The sequence below is a fragment of the Polypterus senegalus genome, chromosome 7 (genome assembly GCF_016835505.1).
Source record: "Polypterus senegalus isolate Bchr_013 chromosome 7, ASM1683550v1, whole genome shotgun sequence".
NCBI classification, from domain to species: Eukaryota; Metazoa; Chordata; class Cladistia; order Polypteriformes; family Polypteridae; genus Polypterus; species Polypterus senegalus.
Genome location: NC_053160.1, coordinates 121,851,113 through 121,875,046, shown reverse-complemented (window position 1 = coordinate 121,875,046; position 23,934 = coordinate 121,851,113). Strand labels below are relative to the sequence as shown.

The 23,934-nt window shown below is 36.1% G+C and overlaps 1 protein-coding gene across 2 annotated transcripts in view; it reads left to right on the top strand.

Annotated features, from left to right (window-relative positions):
* Positions 1 to 1,253: 1,253 nt before the first annotated feature.
* Positions 1,254 to 23,934, top strand: part of papss1 (3'-phosphoadenosine 5'-phosphosulfate synthase 1) — a 109,345-nt gene continuing 86,664 nt past the window's right edge. Inside the window, exon 1 of one of the 2 annotated variants that reach the window (XM_039759216.1) lies at positions 1,254 to 1,406. In XM_039759216.1, coding sequence (XP_039615150.1) covers positions 1,347 to 1,406 — 60 coding nt within the window. In that variant the 5' untranslated portion in view covers positions 1,254 to 1,346. Of the gene's footprint in view, positions 1,407 to 10,890; positions 10,961 to 23,934 lie in introns of those variants that run through there. The other variant, XM_039759217.1, reaches the window with a different exon arrangement.

Here is a 23,934-nt window from a genome sequence, read left to right as displayed (position 1 = left end):
AAAAATAGATGTTTAAAATTTGTCTCTGAAAATACACAATCATTTCACATAGCATATTTAATATAACATCTTTAACATTTTAGCCTTTAACAAACCTATTCCAAGCTTTGTTTCTTTATTGTGTTCATGCTGCCCAATGTGTCCCTAAACTGAATTAAGCCCATCTAAAAACATTACATTATTCACTATTCACAATTTTTCAGTCTTGGGCCCTGAAAGATAGACCAGCCTTCTTGATTCAGTTAATTCTACTGGCAACATTTATAGATTGCAGAATTAACAAAAATAATCAGTTTCTTAATGGTGTATTTAATTTCTGCACCTAGTCATTGTTTTGTCTTATATAGTGTGGCTGTCATGATTTAACTCAGTGATTTTGGAATCGATTTGGCAGGCGAACTTATAAATGTAACGCATTTTGTCCTCTGTGAGTTCAAATAACGTGTTTACCTCATCGATTAAGACTTATAAAATAATTTTTCATTATAATTTTAGTGATTTTAGATTTGGAAGGTCTGTTTTCATAATAATTCCTGCTGATTAAACACTTTCAGATATCTTTAATTCCTTCTAGAGAGGTATTTTAATATTAATTTGGCTAACCATAAATCTAACGGGTATACATGCAAAACAGCCAACAGAGCCATCTGGTGGTACTAACAAAATAAATTCTTGAAACTCATTTCAATTATTTTCCACATATTTTCTATCAAGGGGATCAGGTCTGACCACTCTCTCTATTCCCACGAACATTCTCCACCTTTTTTGGCGGAGCTGACTGATCAAGTTACTATCAAAATGCGTTTTCGCATAACTTTAAATAATGCAGTAAGGCTATATATTGAAATGTATGTTACAGAATATACAGATTTAACATCAATTTGAAAGGATGCCATTCAGAATATATAGTTCATGTTCCTTAAAGATTACAGTAATATTTCAAATCCCGTCAACGTTATTTTAGAACATTACTGTTCTATATAGACCTACTGAACAAAACTAACTGAACTAAAGTGAGTCGTATTATGTACAGGAAAAGACATTGCATAGTGAGTGGAAGAAAAAGGAAAACGTAAATTATACGTTTTTGGATAGTTATAAAGGAATTATTGCGATCATAAGCAAAGAGTAACTAATGTGAGCTTATTCGTATAAATTAATTACAACCATCTGTCTTCACGTGTTGTCATGGAAACTAGCAGCGGTTGATGCGACAAGTTAAATACGCCACTTCCGGTACATTGACCGTTTCCTTCCGCCTAAACTGTAGCGTGAATCCTACCCAGCAAAAGAGGCAGGGAAATCTGAGGTGCGAAGTACTCCTGTCTTGAAGATAACGGGACGGAATGGAAACGGCTGTCAATTTGCACAAGAAAGCAAAACTAAATCACACCTTACCGAACTGGGTGAGTGTACGTTGGGCGTGGATGGCGCAGTCGCAGTTTTAGCTACTGTGTCTACTGGCAAGAATTTGGTATGCTGAGTGTAGTTTGATGAGAAGCCAAACTACAGTGGCTGTTGTTAATGAAACTTTGACACTTCGCATCTGGTGTATTGACGTCGCATCCCATAGCAGAGTCAATCATCAGGGCAGTAGTTGGGCAAACTGAAAGAGGAAGCTTAGTAATAAGCGGTTGTATTTTTCAGATTGTATTTTGGGGTTACACCCATTACTTTTCCTGCAAGAATGCATTTGCTTAAAATTAGTGAAACAATTAGGGCGATAGAAAAGATTAAACGTATATAAAGTATGGATCATTGATTCTTGTACATGTACATAATTAAGTGAAATAACCTTGTGGCCACTCTGGCATTTGCGGTGGTGACGTGGCGTTCTCCTAAAATCGCAGCGTTATTTTTGAGATATGAATATGAATGAGTCTTAATCACGATAAGAGGCAGAGCTGCAAATCCGCGCAATTACTGTTTTTCTTGCTTCATGGTGAGAATCCTCCTAGGTATCCTTAACATTGCATTTATCTGTAAAGTTCAGGTCAGTCAGGCATTAATGTTCAAGTTACTAATTTCAGTAGATTTACCGGGTTGTTTTAGGGCACATGCTAGCAATAAGTGCAGCTTATTTATAAAACCCCTTGGCCATGATTTGTGTATTCTTCCATATTAAATTACTGTGCAAGTAAAGCAGATTTTAAGATTAACAGTACGTTTTATATTTAGGTTACTGTATACTGAATATTTACAGAATTAGTTTATTCATTCTCTGGTGGACCTACGTAAAAGGCAGAAGAATGAATTTGCCTCATTAATATTGTTTAATTTGGTAAAACTGTTAATTTCCTGCAGACGTCTGAAGAATTCAAATCTGGTCAGAATATTTAATTATACATTTTGAATTGGAAAGTTGTGCCCATATTTTATCATTTCTTTATTTAATTACTAAATATACACACTGAGAAAAATATTATGAATATTAATACTGGGTAGGTCCTCCCTTTGCTCTCATGGCATGGATTCCACCAGATGTTGGAAACATTCCTTTGAGGTTTCGGTCTCTGTTGACATAATTGCATCAAGCAATCTCTGCAGATTTATCTCTTACATATTTGCGTGCCAAATCTCCTCAACCTTTCATAACCCAAAGCTGATCTGGTGATTGGGAGGAACTCTGTACTTCTTTTCATATTAATGAACCCAGCTTGAGATGACTTTTGCCTTGTGACGTGGTGCATTATCATGCTGAAAGTAGTAGTTAGAAGGTGGGTAGAGTGTGACCATGAAGAGATGCATATGGTCTGCAACAATACTAAAATAGGCAGTGGCATTCAAGAGATGATAGATTGGTTTTGACAGGCTCTAAGTGTGTCAGGAAACATTCCCCACACCACCACTTCCACTAGCCTGGTCTGTTAACACAAGGCAAGTTGTATGCATGCATGCTATTGGCAACTAAAATTCTTACCCCACCATTTGTGTGCCTCCACAGAAATCAACATTGAGGCTACGTTTTTCCTGTCTTAAACTGTCCATGTTTGGTGAGCCTGTGCCCTATGCCGCCTCAGCTTTCTGTTCTTGGCTGTGCTTAACTCTTCTAGCCCATCCACCTCAAGGTTGATGTGTTGTGCATTCCTCACCACAGTTGTACAGAGTGGTTGTCCGAGTTTCCATGGCCTTTCTGTCAGCTTGAATAAGTCTGGCCATTCTCCTCTGCACTCTGTCATTAACAAGGTGTTTCCGCCCACAGAACAGCTGCTCACTAGATGTTCTTGCACCATTCTGAGTAAACTCTTGAGTCTGTTGTGTGAGAAAATCCCAGGAGATCAGCAGTTACATGAGTATTCAAACCAGCTTGCCTGGCACCAACATTCATGCCATGGTTGAAATTACTTTTGAGCAAATTTGTTTTCTCATATTTTAGTGTTTGATGTGAATTCTAACTGATGCTCCTGACCTGTTTCTCCATGATTTTTATGCATTGTCCTGCTGCAGCATGATTGGCTGAGTTCCTAAATTGCTTAGCGAGTGTGTAACCAAGCAAATGTGAATTAAAGGTATGTATCAGTGTAATTTAAAAGACTGTGTATCCTCATTATTAATGAAATATTAAATAATATGTTGTTAATCCATGTCAATGTAGAGAGTGTGGTTAAGACCTTGTGTTTTTTGTGTAATAGTATTCCAAAGGATTTATACTCTAAAATAACCAGAGACTGATGCCTGCCTTTCCAAAGGTTGATTTCTGCTTGCATTCCCTGGCAGCAGCTCCCCATGATCATTAAATGGATAGATGGATGCTCTTAATTTATGATGTTTTGGAGTTTTTGCTCCAGTTTTCTTTTACAATCCAAAGAAGTGCTAATTAAGTGAATTGCTGTTGCTAAAATGGCTCTAGAGTGTGTGTGTGTGTGCTTACTTTGGGATTTACTAGTACCCTCCTGTCCAGGTGTGGTTTATGCCTTCTTCTCGATGACTGCTAGTATAGGTGCTTTCTGCCCAGACACTGCATAAGTGGGCTGGGAAAATGAATAGATGTTAACACGTCTTACTATAAATTTCCATCAACCAATATTGGATAGTGCAATAATTTTTTTTTTTATATCAATATGTGAAGCTTATTCCTGCCAGTCAAAAAACTGATTGCATTATTTAGCAATTCACATTGTTTATTTAAAAGATATTGCCTGGTGTTGCATGCTTTGGAAATCCTGTGATGGCTATTGAAGAATAAATTAGCTATGTACATATGTTCAATCAAGTGACAATTACTGAACCAAAGTCATAGGTATGTATTTAACTTCTGCATGTGCTGAGATATAACTTTAATTGGCCTTGTTTAATGTCACAGGAAGTCAGTCATCATCACAGCAGCACTAGATGTAAGGCAAGAAGCAATCTGTTGCTGCTGGTATCATTAGGCATGCATATGAAGGAAAGATGTAGACAACAGCAACTGAACAAAAGTCATATGCATACAGTAAATTTTAATCAGGTTAGGGTTTAGTAAGTTTGGTACAGATGTTTTAACAGCACAGAGCAGGCACTTAGTTAGGATTTTCAGAGATCAAGGTTTTAGCACCATTTGTGATTTTTTTTTTTATGTGAGCAGTCTTACTCGGACTACCCAGATAAAAAAAAATTGAAGGGCCTGGGGGCTGTTGATTTGATGACCTTTGATTGCACGTTAAATACTTTCTTCCCCTCTCCATCCTCATGCATGCTTGATGTTACCGGCAGCAGTAGGCTGCTTCCTGCCTTACACTTAGTGCTACTGTGATGATCACTGCCTTTCCTATGACTCTAAACTGTGCAGATTAAATTTACTTATCCGCACATGCATAATTAAATGTACACCTGCATACCTACACTACACTTCATATGCATATGTATCACTTAAATTGTGTGGATTCAGTGTAGTGCTTGAAAACAGTAGCTATGTGAAAAAGCAATGCAGATATGGGGAGAACTTGCAGCACAAATGCAAAACTTAAGGTGGTGGAGCCTGGACTCGAATCTAGTCTCCTGAATCTGTGAGGATTCAAAGTGTCTTTAATAGTCCATGACTACTTCAAAAATTAATGGTGAAATTCATTGATCGTTTACCTCATTGTTATTGTGTTCCTTTAAAAACTTAGAGAGGCCAAGATCATTCAGTGTCAAATTTTCTTTACTGTACATTTGCCTTGCATAGTGTGGTATGTGTTTTTTGTTTTCTTACTGTTTTTTAATCATGTTAAATTCATAATAAAGAGAATTTAGTCTCTTAAACAATACTATCTCAAACATTTACCTGTCATTCAGCTTATCCACATTTTAATGTGCATTAATAGTTTTGTAATACAATATAAATGTCAATGTAGTAATTCATTCACTGTGCCAGTAATAGTAATGAAACAAAAATAAAGCCAACAAACTTCCAACTTCAGTGTTTTTAGAGCATACAGTCTCACTTTGCATGTTGCAGCCATGATTATTTTTATTTTCAAAATAGTGGACAGCAAATATATTTTCTTTTTTCTATATTTCTTTTTTATTATGCAAATTCACTTCCTTAAATGCCAAGTTGATTTATTTTGTTTGAGTTCTGACTTTCTCCTGGATTTGTTGATATTTAGTGTAATCTGTTCTTCCTGTACTTCTACAGTGTTTCCTGTGCTAGTAGCTGCCACACAACCCCAAAACATGATAAATCCACCTATGTACTTCATAGTTGCCAAAGTGTGCTTTTCTTGAAATGCTGCTCTTTTTTTTATCGTCTATCTTATGCAGATGATGTTTTGCATACTTGGGATGTTGTTTTTTGTGACAAGGTCACAGGTGAGGTTTCCTCCTGATGGCTTCTCTCTCACTATTCAGTTGATATTTTTGTCATTTTAGAAGGCTGTGTTAAAAGTGAAAGAGTTATTTCATTCAGTTTGTAATGGTGTGTCAGTTTTCACACATTAAAATTATTACTGATATATTTCAGCTGTTTTTTTTCTTATATTTAGTGTTGTCTACCCTGTAACCTTGCTTTGTTTTGTTAGCTTAATAGTTTTATCGAAGTACCCCATTTTACTTTTGCAGTTCTACAGGCAACAAAGACTTGAGTGACTGACCTAAAACAAACATGATTCGTAGCTTTAATCATTTACTCCTTGCAAATATCAGAGCCTCAAATATAAAGACGGCTTTGTTATTATCCTGAAAGTCCTGTAGTTATCATTGCAAACAATTTCATGTTAATAAAATGTAATCTGGGACCATCATCTTTCACATTACATCCTTTCAGGACTTGGTACACAGAACCTTTAACTCCAACTCCTTAATTTATGGTAGCAGCGACTTTAATTCCTCTATTTGTAATCAGACTACTATATTTAATGTGTTGTTTGAAAGCACAGAACATACAAGATAAAAGGCCATCACATAACTAACAACATGAACCTTTAAGCTGCTTTTTAGCACCCTAACCTGGCAAAGTTTGGTTTTGGAGGTTGTAGCTATGTTTTGTGGCTTTTTATCTTATTAAAGATGTTACAAACTTTGAGCAACATTAAATATAGGGCAAAACTTACAAAATGAAAAAAAAAGTGGCTATATTTTTATCAACAGGCAGTTAATCTAAAATACTGATGCAAGAATTATTACAAGAACAAGAAAATACGAACACATAACTCCGGTTCTTAAATCCTTACACTGGCTCCCAGTTAAGTTTAGAGCAGATTTCAAAATCCTCCTTTTAACATATAAAGCATTAAATGGCCAAGGTCTGGCTTACTTGTCTGAACTTATAATGACTTACAAACCAGAGCGCACATTAAGATCTCAAGATGCCGATCTGCTTATGATTCCAAGGATTAATAAAATAACAGTGAGAGGTAGAGCTTGCCCCTAAACTGTGGAATGGTCTGCCTGCTACTATAAGAGGTGCCCCTTCGGTCTCAGCTTTTAAGTCCCGGCTAAAGACTCACTACTTCAGTTTAGCATATCCTGACTAGAGCTGCTGATTAACTGTACAGACTGCATCTCTGTTGTTAGTCATTAGCACTAAAACATAAGTAACACGATATTTATAATTTGATACTAACCCTCACCTATTCTGTATTGTATTGACCCCTTTCTCTTTGACATCCACTGCATGCCCAGCCTACCTGGAAAGGGGTCTCTCTTTGAACTGCTTTTCCCAAGGTTTCTTCCATTTTTTCCCGACAAGGGTTTTTTTGGGAGTTTTTCATTGTCTTCTTAGAGAGTTAAGGCTGGGGGGCTGTCAAGAGGCAGGGCCTGTTAAAGCCCATTGCGGCACTTCTTGTGTGATTTTTGGGCTATACTAAAATTAAATTGTATTGTATAAGTGAAACTATAAAAATTCTATAAAAGAAAATGAGGACTATATTTACTACTTCAAAAATCTAAAGTACATACCACAAAGAATTCAAAGTTAAAACTTAAGTAAAAAATTGAGCACAATTTAAGAAATTATCATTTTAAAAGAAATAAGCTCAATTAGTTACAAAGCCCTTCCTTTTCAACATAAAAGCATTATTTGAATATACACCTTAAGTGAAAGGAAAAAGAAAGATCATATCAAATTGTATAAAGAAACAACTTTGTAAAAGATTAATGATTATCCATACAAAGTTTATTAAAGAAACATTGTATTTACAGAATAGGGGTTAAAGCAAAACTTAAATTTGCTTCTGCCAGATCTTCCTTTATAGAAATCCTTAATTCTGATCTGATTCATTTCACTGTAGAAAACAGTCTTCAATCTCTGACTTGGGTGGGTGACATTGCTGTTACAGTTCTAGCTACATCACAGAAACATTTGGACAAGCAGGGATGACTTCTTCTGTAGTTATTTTCCATGAGTGATTATACTTTTGCACTTCTGTTAAAACTGCTGGCAAAATTTCTGTATTTGAACATGTACTGGTTGTTTTTCCATACTTCTGCAGCATAACTTTTCTTTTAAACATCCCATTTTGTCCTGGTATGCTTCAAAGTCTAATTTGTCATTTGAAGAAGGTGATTCTAAGTTACAAATTTTTCTAGCTTCTCTGTCTTGCGGTTCAGGAGTTACAAGTAGTACCTTTAACCCTTTCATGTGAAGGACTACTTCGAAGAGTGCCTCTTTTCCTTTAGGTGATTTATTGATACAAAATTGGTTCATGGGATTGATTTAAATAGCATCTGTCAGGATTCCATTATCCAACAACAGACACTCATTTTATATGGCCATCAGCAATTAATTCTAATTTCTATGTGAAAATTTTTTGTTTAAATCGTCAGATTGCAGTTTCCTGGTGACAGTAAAAGTGTGAGAAATCAGACTTTCTAATTGTCACTTGTGCCGAATGGCTTTAAATTAGTGACATGTTTTTGTTATCTAGATCGTCAGTTTAAGCAAACACATGTGTCTTCTCAGCATGATGCTTGATCCAAAATGACTCCTTTTCCAACACACCTCTGTAGAATAGCATCTTTTTAAAGGGTTTTTGGCTGCAATGCGTGCCAGCATTAACTTGGCAATAGAGAGTAGTTGTATGATGATCTTTCAACACATCTTTTATTACTTCTTTCAGTGTATGCACAGCACAATGTTATGTTGAAATGGAAATAGCTTACAGTGGGTACGGAAAGTATTCAGATCCCCTTCAATTTTTCACTCTTTGTTATATTGCAGCCATTTGCTAAAATCATTTAAATTATTTTTTTTCCTCATTAATGTACACACAGCACCCCATATTGACAGACCAAAAAAAAGATTTTTTGAAATTGTCGCAGATTTATTAAAAAAGAAAAACTGAAATATCACATGGTCCCAAGTATTCAGACCCTTTGCTCAATATTTAGTAGAAGCACCCTTTTGAGCTAATACAGCCATGAGTCTTTTTGGGAAAGATGCAACAAGTTTTTCACACCTGGATTTGGGGATCTTCTGCTATTCCTCCTTGCAGATCCTCTTCGGTTCTGTCAGGTTGGATGGTAAACGTTGGTGGACAGCCATTTTTAGGTCTCTCCAGAGATGCTCAATTGGGTTTAAGTCAGGGCTCTGGCTGGGCCATTCAAGAACAGTCACAGAGTTGTTGTGAAGCAACTCCTTCATTATTTTAGCTGTGTGCTTAGGGTCATTGTCTTGTTGGAAGGTAAACCTTTGGCCCAGTCTGAGGTCCTTAGCACTCTGGAGAAGGTTTTTGTCCAGGATATCCCTGTACTTGGCCGCATTCATCTTTCCCTTGATTGCAACCAGTCGTCCTGTCCCTGCAGCTGAAAAACACCCCCACAGCATGATGCTGCCACCGCCATGCTTCACTGTGGGGACTGTATTGGACAAGTGATGAGCAGTGCTTGGTTGTGGTTTAAAGGCTGAACACATTGAAAAGCACCAACAAATTTTTGAGTTTATTATTTGACTTTTGTCCACTAGGTGGCAGAATAGACCATGAGATGAACTGCGTCATCGCTGCTATTGTAAAAAATAAATACTCTTCAAGGAAGTTTTGCATATTGCTGATGACTCACATTCTTATGAAAGTTAAAAATGTACACCTGGCAGTGCAGAAAGTGATATTAGGAATGCTTCCGGATTATCTTTGTGTGAATGAGAGGAATTCCCATACGTTTTCTTTTCAGTTGCTAATGGTCGGGCTCCCGTACTGAGTGAGCTTATTTATATAGATCTTGTAAGACAAAGATTTCTTGCAGGAGTCCTTTCAACATCACACCTTTGATTTCTTTAGTCTTACCCTCTACCTAATTTATGTCATCCATATCTGCCATACCACAAAATGTGATTAACGTTACTCTTCTGTTACTGATGACTTTTATCAGTTGTTGCAGGACTAGTAGTTCATGCTATCTTGTGTGTACTCCTGCTGGAACAGGCTTCTGTTTGACATGGCAGTCTTAAATATCAGCTTCAGAAAATTAATAACTAGTTGTTGAAAGCCATACTAGCAGTTGCCTTCCAGAAATGGACACATTAAAGGCACATCCACTTTATTTTTGGGTCACAGGTGGTTGGAGCTGGAGCTGGAGCTGGAGCTGGGGCGTTTTATGTTCCAAACATAATAAGTATAGGAAACACAGCTTCCTTATGTGTTTTGACTTTTTTTTTTTTCTTGGTAGCAGTATGACTTCTAAAATCCCCACTGCAATCTTCAATCTCCCTGCTCTGTTCCTATGCAGCAGTCCTACAATATTATATTTTTGTTCTTTCTAAATAGTTTTTTTTTCCTCCCTTGTCATTTTATTTCCTTGACTAAATTATTATACAAGAGAATTTACCTTTTACTTTCAGGATGTGTTTCTGGAGGAAGTTGAGGAATATTTTAGAGGAAACATCCCATCTGCGACTTGGTGTCAAATATTCACTTTATAGCTACTTGGTCATCCTTTTTCATTTTTATCGAATATTGCATTTCATGTGTTAGTATATGACAAAACAGAGGTACTGGTCCATTTTGAAGTAAAACTAACGTGGGAGATCAGCATGGTGAGGTTTATGCAATAATTATCTTGAATTACCCTGGGGATTACTCTAATCTGCCATTAAAGGTTATCTGGGTTTATTATTCTGGTTAAGTTTGAATTGCATATTTTCCACCATCCATACCTCCCCCAACTTCCTCCACTTCTTTTTTCATGTTCATTAATTTACCTGCCCCAATTGTATACCATTGAGTTTTAACTGTTTAACAAAAAATGACTAATTTTTCTACCAAATTCTTTCACTTAATGGTTTTGGTTACTTTTTAAATGTACTTAAAATGGTTTCATGAAGAAATTGTGAAGGATGCATTTTGTGGCTACACCCACACTTTGTAGTTATTTTTATAACTAGATATTCTGCATTCTTAAAGTCACCTGTACTCAAGTGAAAGGAGAGAGAGAGAGAGAGAGAGAGAGATATGTATTAGAATATTCCATTGAATTGCCATTGTAAGACTGCAAGCTCTTTCAGGCATATTTTAGTGTTAGACTTTTACCCGGAAAAATGAGTTTCATCTTTACCAAAATGTTTGTAAGTAGTTTTCTAGTAAATTTTGGTATGATTCAGACATTTTAGTTTTTAATCTCTGTTTTAAAACAAGTAGTGGAGTTTTTTTCTCTGTTTATAGACTTTTCAGTTTTTGCTTGTTTTTATTTTAAAGTAGTAGTAATAAAATTACTTTTAGTGTAATGAACAATTGTTACATTTTACTTAAACAAATCTGGTTGCTCTTCTTTAGTTAAAGTTCATTTTCCATGCTAACTGACACTTGAATATTTAGTAAAAGGTTTTCTCCTATAGTTGGTAAATTTTAAACAATTAGTGGTATTCGTTTTTTCTTTTTGAAAGATTTGAAAAATTATTTATTTTGTGTGAGATGACAATGTAGTAGTTATACTTGTTGGTGGGTGGTCTTTTTTGTTTTTTTTTTTTTTGTTTTGTTTTTATTTTTTACTCCAAGCTGTCGTGTGGGCTTCCAAATTTAACCGTAGCTCACTCTTGTCATTCAAACATATCTTGTTAGGTTAAGTGGCTTTTGTAAGTATATGTGCCTGTGTATATGTACAGTAAACCGGCAACTGGATTTTACCTTGTTCCTACCTCAGTTGAGCCTTGAGTTTGATTAAAATAAGCAGGTTTAGAAAATGTGTACATTGCCAATATTAACAGTAAATTACTTGCTTTAAGATGGTTAAAAAAAAAAAAAGAAAATATATAGATTTTATTTTTCATAAGGGGAGCTTCCAGCACAAAGAGGCTAAATTCATTTTTCATAAGGGGAGCTTCCAGCACAAAGAGGCTAAATATATTTTTCATAAGGGGAGCTTCCAGCACAAAGAGGCTAAATTCAAACCGTAGCCCGGTCGCTTTTAATAATAACAAAATTGAACTTATATTTAAAGCATGCACAGTATTAAGTAATGCACTAATAACACATTTTTATATATTTTACGGGTAGTACACTTTGTCTGAGTACACTTAATATCAATTTAAGTATTAGTGCAAATTAGCATATTAGGTTACGTACACTGAAGTACTCAATGTATTTTTAATTAGTTAATTTGTATTATATTTTCTTTGCACTTATTTTTAGCACACAAAAACAATAATGTGTTAGAAATTTACTTTCTGATATTAAAGTATATTTTTAGTACAATTAAGTATATTTTTTTTACTTGGGAGTGGTGACCTTAGTGTCCTTATGGTTCACTTTGCAGTTCCAAATCTCTAGACCATTGTCGGGCAACCGGTACGCCGTGGAATTTTCTAGGGGCGCCGCGAAAACTTTTGGAAAATATTTAAAATTGCTAGTGTTTTTGAACTTTTGGTTGATTAAAAAGATAATGTTTAAAAAAATATTTTATATTGGAAAAACAGATAACGGAACACTTACGGAAATGAAGTCTGAGAAACATGAGAGACTTTAAATGATCGACAAGGAAATGTGCATCCGTCTTTCGAAAATTGATCCTCGCATCAGTCTCATATGTGCTGAAAAACAATCTCAACGTGCACATTAATTAAATTTAAGATTTATCTTTTGATTCCTTTATTAATAAAATGTCTTTCAAACTTGTAAAATTAACTGTTTTTATTGGCGATTGTCCATAGATTGTGTCATCACGACTTTATTTATGGGCAGTCCCTCAGGTGCGCCGCGAAAGAAAATTTCTGGACTTTGTGCGCCGCAACTCGAAAAAGGTTGCCTTTCACTGCTCTAGACCTAGCACCTGGCGTTGAGACTTAACAGGTATGTTAACCTGTTTTCAGGCCAGTCTGCTGGACCTATATTTAATGTTGCCCGTTAATTATTTTAAAGCTTAACTGCTGAAAGGACTAGCTTCCTGTGCTGAATGTGATGAAGGATTTGATATATATGTGTTTGTGTTATATGTATGTATGTATGTATGTATGTATGTATGTATGTATGTATATACAGTGGAACCTCGGTATACGTCCTTAATCCGTTCCAGGTCCTTGGACTTGTACCAAACCAATTTTTCCCATAAGAAATAATGGGAAAATGATTAATCTGTTCCCATGAAAAAAAATCCTATTGCTATTGGCATATTATAAATTGATGGGGTTGTATAAAATAATCTAAATACTGCTTAATACTAAAATAGATAAATACAAAAGCAATTAGATGAAATAAATGAAAATTTTACCTCACTTTTTAATAACATCCGTTTTTCACAATTGTAGGTACTGTCGTTCTCGGCAAATGGTATGCAACAGCCATGTCCCGGATACACATGCCACCTTCATACTTTTCAACAATCAATTCAAATTTACGTGAAAAAAACAGAACTGGCGTTGTGTGCTTTTCACAGATGAGAGCAGGTTCACCCTGAGTATATGTGAAAGACGTGAAAGGGTCAGGAGAAGCCGTGGAGAATATTATGCTGCCTGTAACATCGTTTAGCATGACTGGTTTGGTGGTGGGTCAGTGATGATCTTGGAGGCATATCCATGGAGCGACTCACAGACCTCTACAGGCTAGACAACGGCATCTTGACTGCCATTAGGTATCAGGATGAAATCCTTGGACCCATTGTCAGACCCTACGCTGGTGCAATAGGTCCTGGTTTCCTCCTAATGCACGACAATGCCCGGCCTCATGTGGCAAGAGTATGCAGGCAGTACCTGGAGGATGAAGGAATTGAAACAATTGAATGGCCTTCACGATCCCCTGACTTAAACCCAATAGAACATCTGTGGGACATTGTTTCGGTCCATTAGGCGCCGCCAGGTTGCTCCTCAGACTGTACAACAGCTCAGGGATGCCCTCATACAGATCTGGGAGGAAATGCCACAAGACACCATCCGTCGTCTCATTAGGAGCATGCCCCGACGTTGTCAAGCATGCATACAAGCTCGTGGGGGCCACACAAGATACTGAAAAACATTTTGAGTAGCAGAAATTGAGTTTTTGAAAAAATGGACTAGCCTGCCACATGTTCATTTCACTCTGATTTTAGGGTCTCTACACAATTGAGCCCTCTGTAGGCAGAAAACCTTTATTTCCCATTAAAAGACTTGGCATCCTTTTGTTCCTAAGACATTGCCCTGTCGTTATTTGTATAGATATCCAACTTCATATTGAGATCTGATGTATCTAATGTGTTTCTTTAAAGTGTTCCTTTAATTTTTGTGAGCAATGTATGTAATGTATGTATGTATGTAATGTATGTAATGTATGTATGTATGTATGTATGTATGTATGTATGTATGTATGTATGTATGTATGTACTTTAGTGTTTATCTTTGTGCATAGTCAAGCCCTTCATTATGGCTCCAAAACGATCTGCTACTGCTTCAGAGACCGTGCCCAAGCGCCAACAGAAGATGTTAACGATTGCCGAAAAGGTAAACGTTTTGGATTTGTTGAAGGAAGGGAAAAGCTACACCGCTGTAGGACGCCATTACAGCATCAATGAGGTTACGATTCTTTTTATTTAAAAAGTAGGAAAGGAATATAAGATCTATGGACGCAGTTTCTTTTTAACCAGGGTCCAAAACGAGTTGTAAGTGGATGTAATAAGGCAGTAGTCTGGATTGAATCTGCTTTAGGGATTTGGATTGAAGACTGCCAGAAGAACAACGGCAGTGCTACACAATCGCTTGAAGAGGCTCCTTTAGAAGAGCTGTAACGCTCTCCTTTGTTGTGCAATAAAATTAAACTCATTGTTATCGGACAAGTCATCGTGTCATTGTTGGTGAGTAACCATAATTAATTTTCTACTTACAGTACTTAGTACATGTACATATGTTTAGTGTCATTGTACACACATTTACTGTATACTATTTTTCTTGCATTGTACGTATTTATTGCTGGTGGCATGTCTATCGTAATGGCTGTAACATATGTGATATCGGAGACACTCAATATCTTTAAAATAATATTTAGGTTTTACTGTATATAAATAGTGTGTTTATATACATAATTTCAATGAATCTTCCCTAATATCTAAGAGAATACAAAGAGATTATGCTGTACAACTGTGCAGGGAATATTTATAAACAGTGTGGGAGAGTTTATAAGGGCTTAAAATATATAAAAATAACCATACAAACATGTGGTTTCTACTTTGTGGATTTTCACCTATTTTGGGGGTCTGGAACGCAACCCCCGCGATCGAGGAGGGATTAGTATATACTGTATATGTTTTCTAAAATGCAATTAATTTATCTGTTGAAGTTTGAATTTTTTTATTTTGTTTTACCTTGCACACTTGCATAAAGGTTATTGAGATGGGTAAATATTTCTACTAAATATTCTAGCCTGACAATCTAAAATTCACAACGCAGATTCAAAAACATTTGTTTTCTTTTCAGAGTTCATGTGTACAACACAGCTATTTCCCATCAATGGCCATCTGAGTTCCGTGTGTTAAATTTAATTTTTGTACTTTGAATCATTAGTAGTACAAATTTGCCTATGTAAACATATCTTTAGTGGCCTGCTTTTAATTAAATTATCTATTTAGACTACTTGGCCAGAGCATTTTTTAATTCAATTCCTAATGTTTTTGAAACAAGGACCTCCCTGTGTAAAACAGCGTTATGATAACATTGTTAATTTACAAGCATTGTAAACCCTACCATACAACATACCATAGATGGAGCTCCATCTATACAAATGCCATTGCATGACTTTCATGCAAATTCCTATTTTTCAATGTAGGCAATTAAAGTATCAAAGATATCTTGATCTATTGTAGTACTTAGCATTTCTTTGCTACCAAAAAAATAATTATGTGGTCTTCATAAATGAAATTAATAAATGCAAGTAGCAGTGCTTTGTTACTGATGTCCGTAGATTTGTCAACTTGTACAGCGAAATCCGAATTCTGAAATTTATTCCATACATTTTCTTTGTAATACAGGGTGAGTCAAATTTATGTTAACATATTCTTATTTCTTGTTTTGCTTCATTTCCTATCATTGTGTGTACCACCTTTTACACACTGGCGAAATAACTTCGTAGTAGAGTATGTGGCTTAATTTTATGTGCAACCTTTTCAGATATCTTGTAAGAAACAATTTGAGACATTTCAAAAACAGTTAATCTTAAAATGATGGCTTGTTTCTATTTCTGCTATGACAATAATATCTTCTTGCTATCTGTTCTTGTAATAATCTGAATCCTTTGTGTGAACCATGGCTGTATTTAATGTTTTTTTCTCCATGCACAGCACACAATGGAAAAGGCTGATGTTAATTCCCAGTTCAACTGTCAAAGTATTGCCAATTAGGCCTGATATAACTAAATTGGTATTTATTTCTGTTGCTGTTGAAGTAACCTCGCTTTCATATTCATAGTCGTCAATGCTGTGCTTCCTCTTTACACTTTTTTTTTTTTTTAATGAGGTGCTAGCCATCATGAAAAATTAATAATAAAAGCGGAGTTCGCACATTCAAAGTGAAAACAGTAACAGAAGAAAAAACAAAGCCACAGAATACATAATTTCCAAACCCACAGTCTGACTCAAACTACACAGATCAAAACAAGTAAGGGAACACTTTATTATCACAATCTAACACCAAAACAATTGAGCTTCTGGGATAGTTAAGAAGCATAAGCGATTGTGAATCAACTTCACCTGCTTTAGTGCAGAGGAAAACTGACAGCAGGTGTACTTGAGAGGCAACAGCAAGACAACCCCCAAAAAGGGAATGGCCATTAAGAAAAGTAAAATACTCAGGCTCCGAGTTTGCAACTGACCATCAGAATGTCACTATCAGAGGGTCATCCAGTGTAATGTGGTCTTCTTTTATTCTTAATTGCAGTGAGCCAGTGTTTGGAATGGGGCTCAGAAAACTGCTCAAGTGATGGGCGTTCTGTGCTGATTCTGATTAATTCCTCCAAGGCTGAGCCATTGAATGGGTTTCCCACTTTTGTTTTTATTCTGTGGTATACTGAAGAGCCACATTCACACTGGGCTGCTGAAATAGGCAGGACAAGAATGATTTCAACAAGATGTAGAGTATCATGGGAATCTATACAATAAATCTGTTTTGTCAATAAGACTTCCCATAAACTGTTGTAAGACTTGTCTGAGAATTGTCCTTTAATCAGAATTTTTAGCCATGTCCATTCTGTTTGTACAGCCTTGACCTCACATGCATCCTTCAACAAGACTTCTTGATGCCATTTAATTAAAATCAATCTCATTTTCTTCAAAAGTGATTAAGTGATCTGATCATGAATCATGATAAAAGACTGAAAGCAACAAATAATCTTAGACCCCTGTGAGCTTCCTTGCTGTGATTACCCTATATATTTTCAAACTGGCTTTCCAGTTCCTTGACTGTAACCTCCACTGTTTTTTCAACATGCAATTGAAGGTTGTCTCTGTAGTTGATGAGACTTGCAAATTTGAGTTGGATAATCTGAAAGGTAATTCATATTTTGGTACTACTCACTAACTTTCCCTGCTTTTTAGTTTTCAGTCTGCCTGAGATCTTTGTGTTCTCCTTGGGCACCACATTTTTATGCTGAGCAAGTGATTCTAGTCGAGTGTGCTGCAGAAACACCTGCAACTTTCAATTCCTTAATGGTCTCTCTGATATCCCATTGGTTGTGAAAACACAATTGTCAATAGCTGGTGTTCTTTTTTGAAAGCAGCAGACGGGCAGTCATTACTACAATTCTACTCCAGCTACGGCAATAAGTGTCCTTTCCATTGGATAGAACAAAAGGGCACAGTGGGGAGAAAAAAGTGACCATAGACTTGCTAGATTCTTTTGAATAGGTTTACTTCAATTTTAGTTGTCCAGTGTTCATCATTTCAATGACAAAGGCTCACCTGTGTAAATGAGTTTCCCCTCCAGTGGATAGGATGGAGGGGAACATTAAATATAAAATTGATAATGAAGACTTTCTACAGCCTTTTAAAATCCATTTTGAAACATTTCAGCTTTACAGTGTTGATTTTGCAAGCAGCTTACACGAATACACATTTCTACAGCAAAGGTTTAACTGTGAAATGAGTGTCCCCTCTGGTGGAAGGAATAGTAGATATGAACATGCTATAGAAGACTGTCTGATAAGGCTTATTTAAGACACTGCAGCATTTTAACTGCACAGTATTCACAGTTTGATCAGAGTTTTATAGGGTAATGATACCTACTGTGAAAAGGGTTTTTTTTTTAAACTTAAGCTATTTCATTCACATATATTTAAGATGTGGAATCTGAGTGCCACAACAAAGCCTTTCCAGTGGAAATGTTTTTTTTTTCTTTCTCCAGGAAAAAACTACCAGAGTAAACCTTTAATAGAAAGGAACCACATAATGAGTCAAAGTGGATTAGTACATTTTGGTTGCGTGTGTGTGTGTGTGAGAAAGATGCAATGAACTGGTACCCTCTCCTGGGATTGTCCCTGCCTTGTGCCCAAAGCTTGCTGAGTTAGGTTTCACCATCTTCACCATGACGCTGCTTTAGATAAATGAGTTTGTAAAAGGATGGATTGGTGAAATACAATGTTATTTTAACAGATTATTTATAGCAAATATTATATAAATGAAGATATATAATATGTATAGAAAAGAATCACGCCCTTCAAAATATTCACATTTTGTTGCTTTGCAGCCTGAAATGAAGACACACTAGTGCTGGGCGGTATGACCAAAATTCTATATCATGGTATTTTTCAAAATTATACCAGTTTCACGGTATTGGACGGTATTTTTTTCGCCATGCATGAGTGGATGTTAACCACATTTCCACTGCAATTACTGGCTAAGAATAACCTATTCCACTGTCATGAGAATTATACATTGTACAAAAAACATTTTAATGTGCACACAAGTATTAATACAGGTTTGCTTGGCCCCATAAAGTGATAGTTTTCGAGGGGGTGGCTCTAATGAAGAGAAGAAATCACATTGCATGACAGTTGCAATCAAAATATAGAACCTTTTTATTGAACAATATTTGCAAACAACTTATTAAAATTTTGACAGCATATTTTCAACCATCCAAAGAGGCATTTAGACTTAGTAAAATATCCTGAGGTACTTGTCAAAAGTTTTATTGCACTGAACAATGTCTTAGAAAAGGAATAAATAGTAAATATTTTTTGTAAACCAACTACACTTTGTTAATGTTAACAATCTCTGTCCACTGACATGTTAAAGTGACTTTTTAAACAACTTTACCATCATTAAACTGCATAATATTTAAACTAATAAATAATAACAATAAAGTAAATAATAGTGCAACTTCCAGTAATAATACTATTACTTCTAAGACTTCAAGCCTAGGTGCATTACACAGTATTCACCAAATAAAAATAAAGTAAAACAAGTGCAACTTGGTGATGACATCTTTACCAACTAAACCATCATTAAGGCAAAGTGCATTAATGTGGACCTTGCTTCAAGCTAAGGTATATTCATAAATAATAAAACTGCAACTTGCATTTATAATGCTATTTGTGGTATAGCCCTACGGAATCGTATTAGGGCCACAGTGAAGAAAAAAAATACGGACACTGAAGAAAAAAAAACTATATGTTGAGATTAAAGTCGACATTTCCACTTAAACTATGAGAACAATTTTGTCATTGAAGTAGAATGTCATAAACTTCATCCTAAAATCAATGTTTAATTCACTAGATTTTCTCAAACCCAAACATTAAATGCTTTAAGTGTTCCCCGACCCAGTTGTTAATCGCTGCACTCTTCTTAAACCGACTTCCTCTTGCAGTAAGAGGCAGCGATCGCCGCACAGAATACATTCACTTCATGATATTCCTGCTCTCTGATAATGTAGAATGCTAAGATAATTTTTCATGATGAAATGCATTAAAACGGGTATTAAACATGCACGGTAATGAGGTGGTAGTGCTTCTTCCTCGCAGTAAGGGGTCCCCAGGTGTACGTTTAGTGTAGAGAACTTTATGGCAGATGTGACGAGGTCCCAAAAAGCTGGATGTATGAATGGGTATCGCACATGTTTAACTTAAATATTGTGTAAATGCTGGGTTCGTGATCTGGTGGTTGAAGACACGAACACAGAATTCAATGGATGTTCTTCTGAGCGGGCTTTCTTTATTGCATGTGTGCTGTCTCTTTCTGATGTATTAAAACCCCAGTTCCTATCCTTCCTTTTTCTTTCTCCACATAACCAATCGCCATACGATAAATGTCCTTGTGAAATTAAAACTAGTTATAAACTTAGACCATGGAGTGTTCAGAACTATAAAAAAAAAATCTTCATTATACATATTTAATTATGCCGTCCATTTAGGGTTGCGCCCATCCCAGCAAGCATTGTGTGCAAGGCAGGAGGAAATCCTGAACGTGGCGCCAGCACATCGCAGGGTGAATACGAACAATACATACACTAGCAGGGTTAATATAGCATAACAAAACCCGCCATACTACATGACTTTGAAAGGAAACTGAAGGACGCCAAGTAAACCCACCTGAAAAAACATGCAAATTAAAAGCAGGGAACACCCAGGACCCCATTGCTGCGAGGCAGCAGTGCAATCTCCACACCACCTTGCCCCCAACATGATTAATACATACTTTAATGCATTTCATAATGAAAATTGTATCAAGTACTGTATTTATCTTAGCATTCTAAATGTTCAGGGAGCAGGAATATCATGAAATTAATGTATTCTGTGTGCTGTCTGTGCCTCCTCTTAGTGCAAGAGGAAGTCAGTTTAAGAAGCAGTAGCGGTTAACATGGCTTCGGGAACACAACATAAAGCATTTAATGTGCTACATAACTTATGACGAGGTTTGAGAAAATCTAGTAAATTAAATATTCATTTTAAGATGAACTTTAGTTTATGATGTTCAACTTTAATAACAAATTACGGGAATAAAGTCAACATGTCGTCACACTATTACACAGTACCCAGGTACAACTGGCTTGCAGTATTATCCAGTAGTATAGAAACAGTATTCACACATTTAAACATAATGGTCAACATCCGACGTTTTAAAGTCAAAGTATCTCCAGACAACAAACGTGACTCCTTTGCCCAGCAAACGTTCTTCTGTGTCATCATGTTCAATTTTATCGTCTGCTACAGCTTCAGTTTCGGAATGTTCTCTGTCCATTTTCACCGCGCAATACCTCTACTAACGCATGTACTCTATAGTATGCTTGTTTAGCGGTGTAGCAGTGAAAATGGTCCCCCTTAAACAGTTTCCCGCTGCACAACGTTTCAAACGTTGTTTAGGCAATTTAAACCGGTATTGCGGTATAAGAAAAATCCATATCATAGCAAAAATAAAAAACTGTTTTCGGTATGAACCGGTATACCACCTAGCACTAAGACACACACACACACGCACAAATATTTCTCCACCTGTATTTACTCAATGCAACTTGCAGCAGCCAAGTGAAAGATATAGTAGTAACAGTTCAGAGAAAAAAAAAAAATCACTAAGATGGTTAAAGGATCATGCCCTGTATCAGTACTTTGTAGAATCACCTTTTGGTTTGATTATGGCCAGTCAATTGGGATACTTCTCTACCAACTTTGCACATCAAGACTGTGCAGTATTTGCCCACTCTTCTTTATGGAACTGTTTAAGCTCAGTCAAATTGAATGGTGACCGTTGGTGGACTACAATCTTCCATAGATTTTTCCAATAGGGTTTAAGTCTGGGCTCTGACTAGGCCTTGCATGAACATTCACCTCAGTTGAGTCTTAATGTGTCCTTTCCTGACGAGTGGCGTTTTTGGAGCATTTGTGATATTGTTGTCACATGCATATAATGACCATTCTTTGCAAAAAGTTCAGCAACTGCTTCAAAGTTGCTGTAGGCCTCTTGATAGTCTCTTCAACTAGTTTCCTCCTTCCTCTTCCATCTAGTTTGAAGGGAGAGCATGATCTGGCAAAGAGTCCTAGTAGTACCACTTTTTCCACTTCTTGATTATGGACTTTACTGTGCTCCTAGACATTGATGAAGCCTTTGAGATTTTTTTTTTGTATCCATCTCCTGATTAGTTCCTGTCCACAACTTTATCCCTTTGATCTTTTGACAATGGCTTGCCACCTGAAGTTGATTGTTTGCTTTCTGTTGCACTTCCAAGCACTGGAGTGCTCTAGGAAAAGCTGTTTTTTTGCAGAGCTAATCAGAATGATTATAGTTGATAACAGTTGGAAGCCAATTAGTTTGGTATGCAGTGAAGAAGGTGATTAGTTACACCTGATTGAGATTACAAGTATTTTTTTATTCTGATTTATTTATTTTTTCCTGAACTGTTGCTATTATATCTTTCAATTGGCTGTTATAAGTTGCATTGAATAAATACAGCTGGATAAATATTTTTGTGACTTCATTTTAGGCTCCAAAGCAACAAAATGTGAATATTTTTTAAGAGGGGGTGATAATTTGTATACACATAGTCCTTGTGCATATCATGTCTGCCTTCTCACCTTCTGCTTTACTTTTTTCTAAAATATTCAGCAGCATTTCTTTTGCTTGTTCCTTTATTGGGTTTCTGAAATATGTATCTTTGAATCTTGTATTCAGATAAGTTATTATTAGTAAATTATATTGGTATTTAATGAATGTTATTAATATTGCAGTACTTTGAATAATCAATCAAAAAAAGAACAATTTTTTTTTACCTCTCATGTAATGGGAGTTGTTGAGAGTCAGTGTAATTTGCTGTGTGACGTAATCTTAAATATCTTATTAAATTGATAATGGCAAAATCTTCGGTTTAGTTCCATCACATTTGACTTTTCCACAGCACACGTTCCAGTTAGTGAATTTAATCTCCATTGTTTTGATCTCCTTCGTTGTCAACTAGCCATACTATATCAGTTACTTAATGGACAGATGTTGTTGATTTTCTTTTGTTTAATCACTTTCTAACTTTTTCTCTGTATTTTTACTGTATTTTAATGTCTATTACCTGTACTCGGTTGAAGAACACGATACAAAAAAAAAAGTTGTAATGTAGTATATATTTCATCTTCACAAACTTCAACAGACTTCCACACAGTTTGCAGTTTATTTTAATTGTTAAACCATCAAGCAATTTTAACAATTTTATACATCGAACTGCCCATTATTCATAATGAGCGAAAACCAGCCATATCCCATCCACGGCTGGAAAAATAATGCATTTCCAAAGTAGTTCTTGGTAACCAGGGTCGGAATGTGGTTGCCAATTGCCTCAAAATGCCTCAAATTTTCTAAATTGACAACCATATTTTTTCAGCTATGTATTTCCAGACCACTTTTGACCTGATTTGGTTCTTAAGTGAACTATTGCTAGTGGTCAATCGTGATCTGTTTTCCTGACCTTGTGCCTTGCAATGGATTGTGCCATATCCAATGTTAGTTTCTATCATTGATGCTGCCGCCATAAGCTGTGAGTCCCAACACATTCTTCTCTTAGATTAAGCAACCTGCTTTTCATAGGCACAGTGATGAGAAGTCAAGCAAAATGACACCCTTTATTGGTTAACTTAATAGATTACAATATGCAAGCTTTCGAGGCAGATCAGGCCAAAAGATAACTGTTTATCAAAGTCTTGAAAATGTTGATGAGTTTTCCGTACAGTGTGGATCTGTAGTTAGGTTGTCTGTATCAGTCAGAGAGATGTAAACAGTCCTCAATACTATGCATCATTGCAAACTACAAGGAAGTCCCCACAAATCTCTACAAGAAGGAACTAGAAAAAGATAATAAGTAGCTTTCCTCTTGACAACAGGAATCATGTAAATAGTTTAATTCCAGAAAACCCCAAAATGGGTTACTTTTACGTGCTTCCTAAGATCTGCAAAGACGGGAACCCAGGAAGGCCTATAATCTCAGGAATTGATTCCTTTACAGCAAATGTTTCAGGATGGGTGGAGCATATCCTAAAACCACTCACTCGCCCACAATACAAACATCTACATCCAAGATACCATAAATTTCCTACAAAAACTGTTTGCTATATGAAACCTAACTGGTCACAATGGATGTTGAGGCACTTTACACAAACATCCCCCACATACTGTATTTGCATG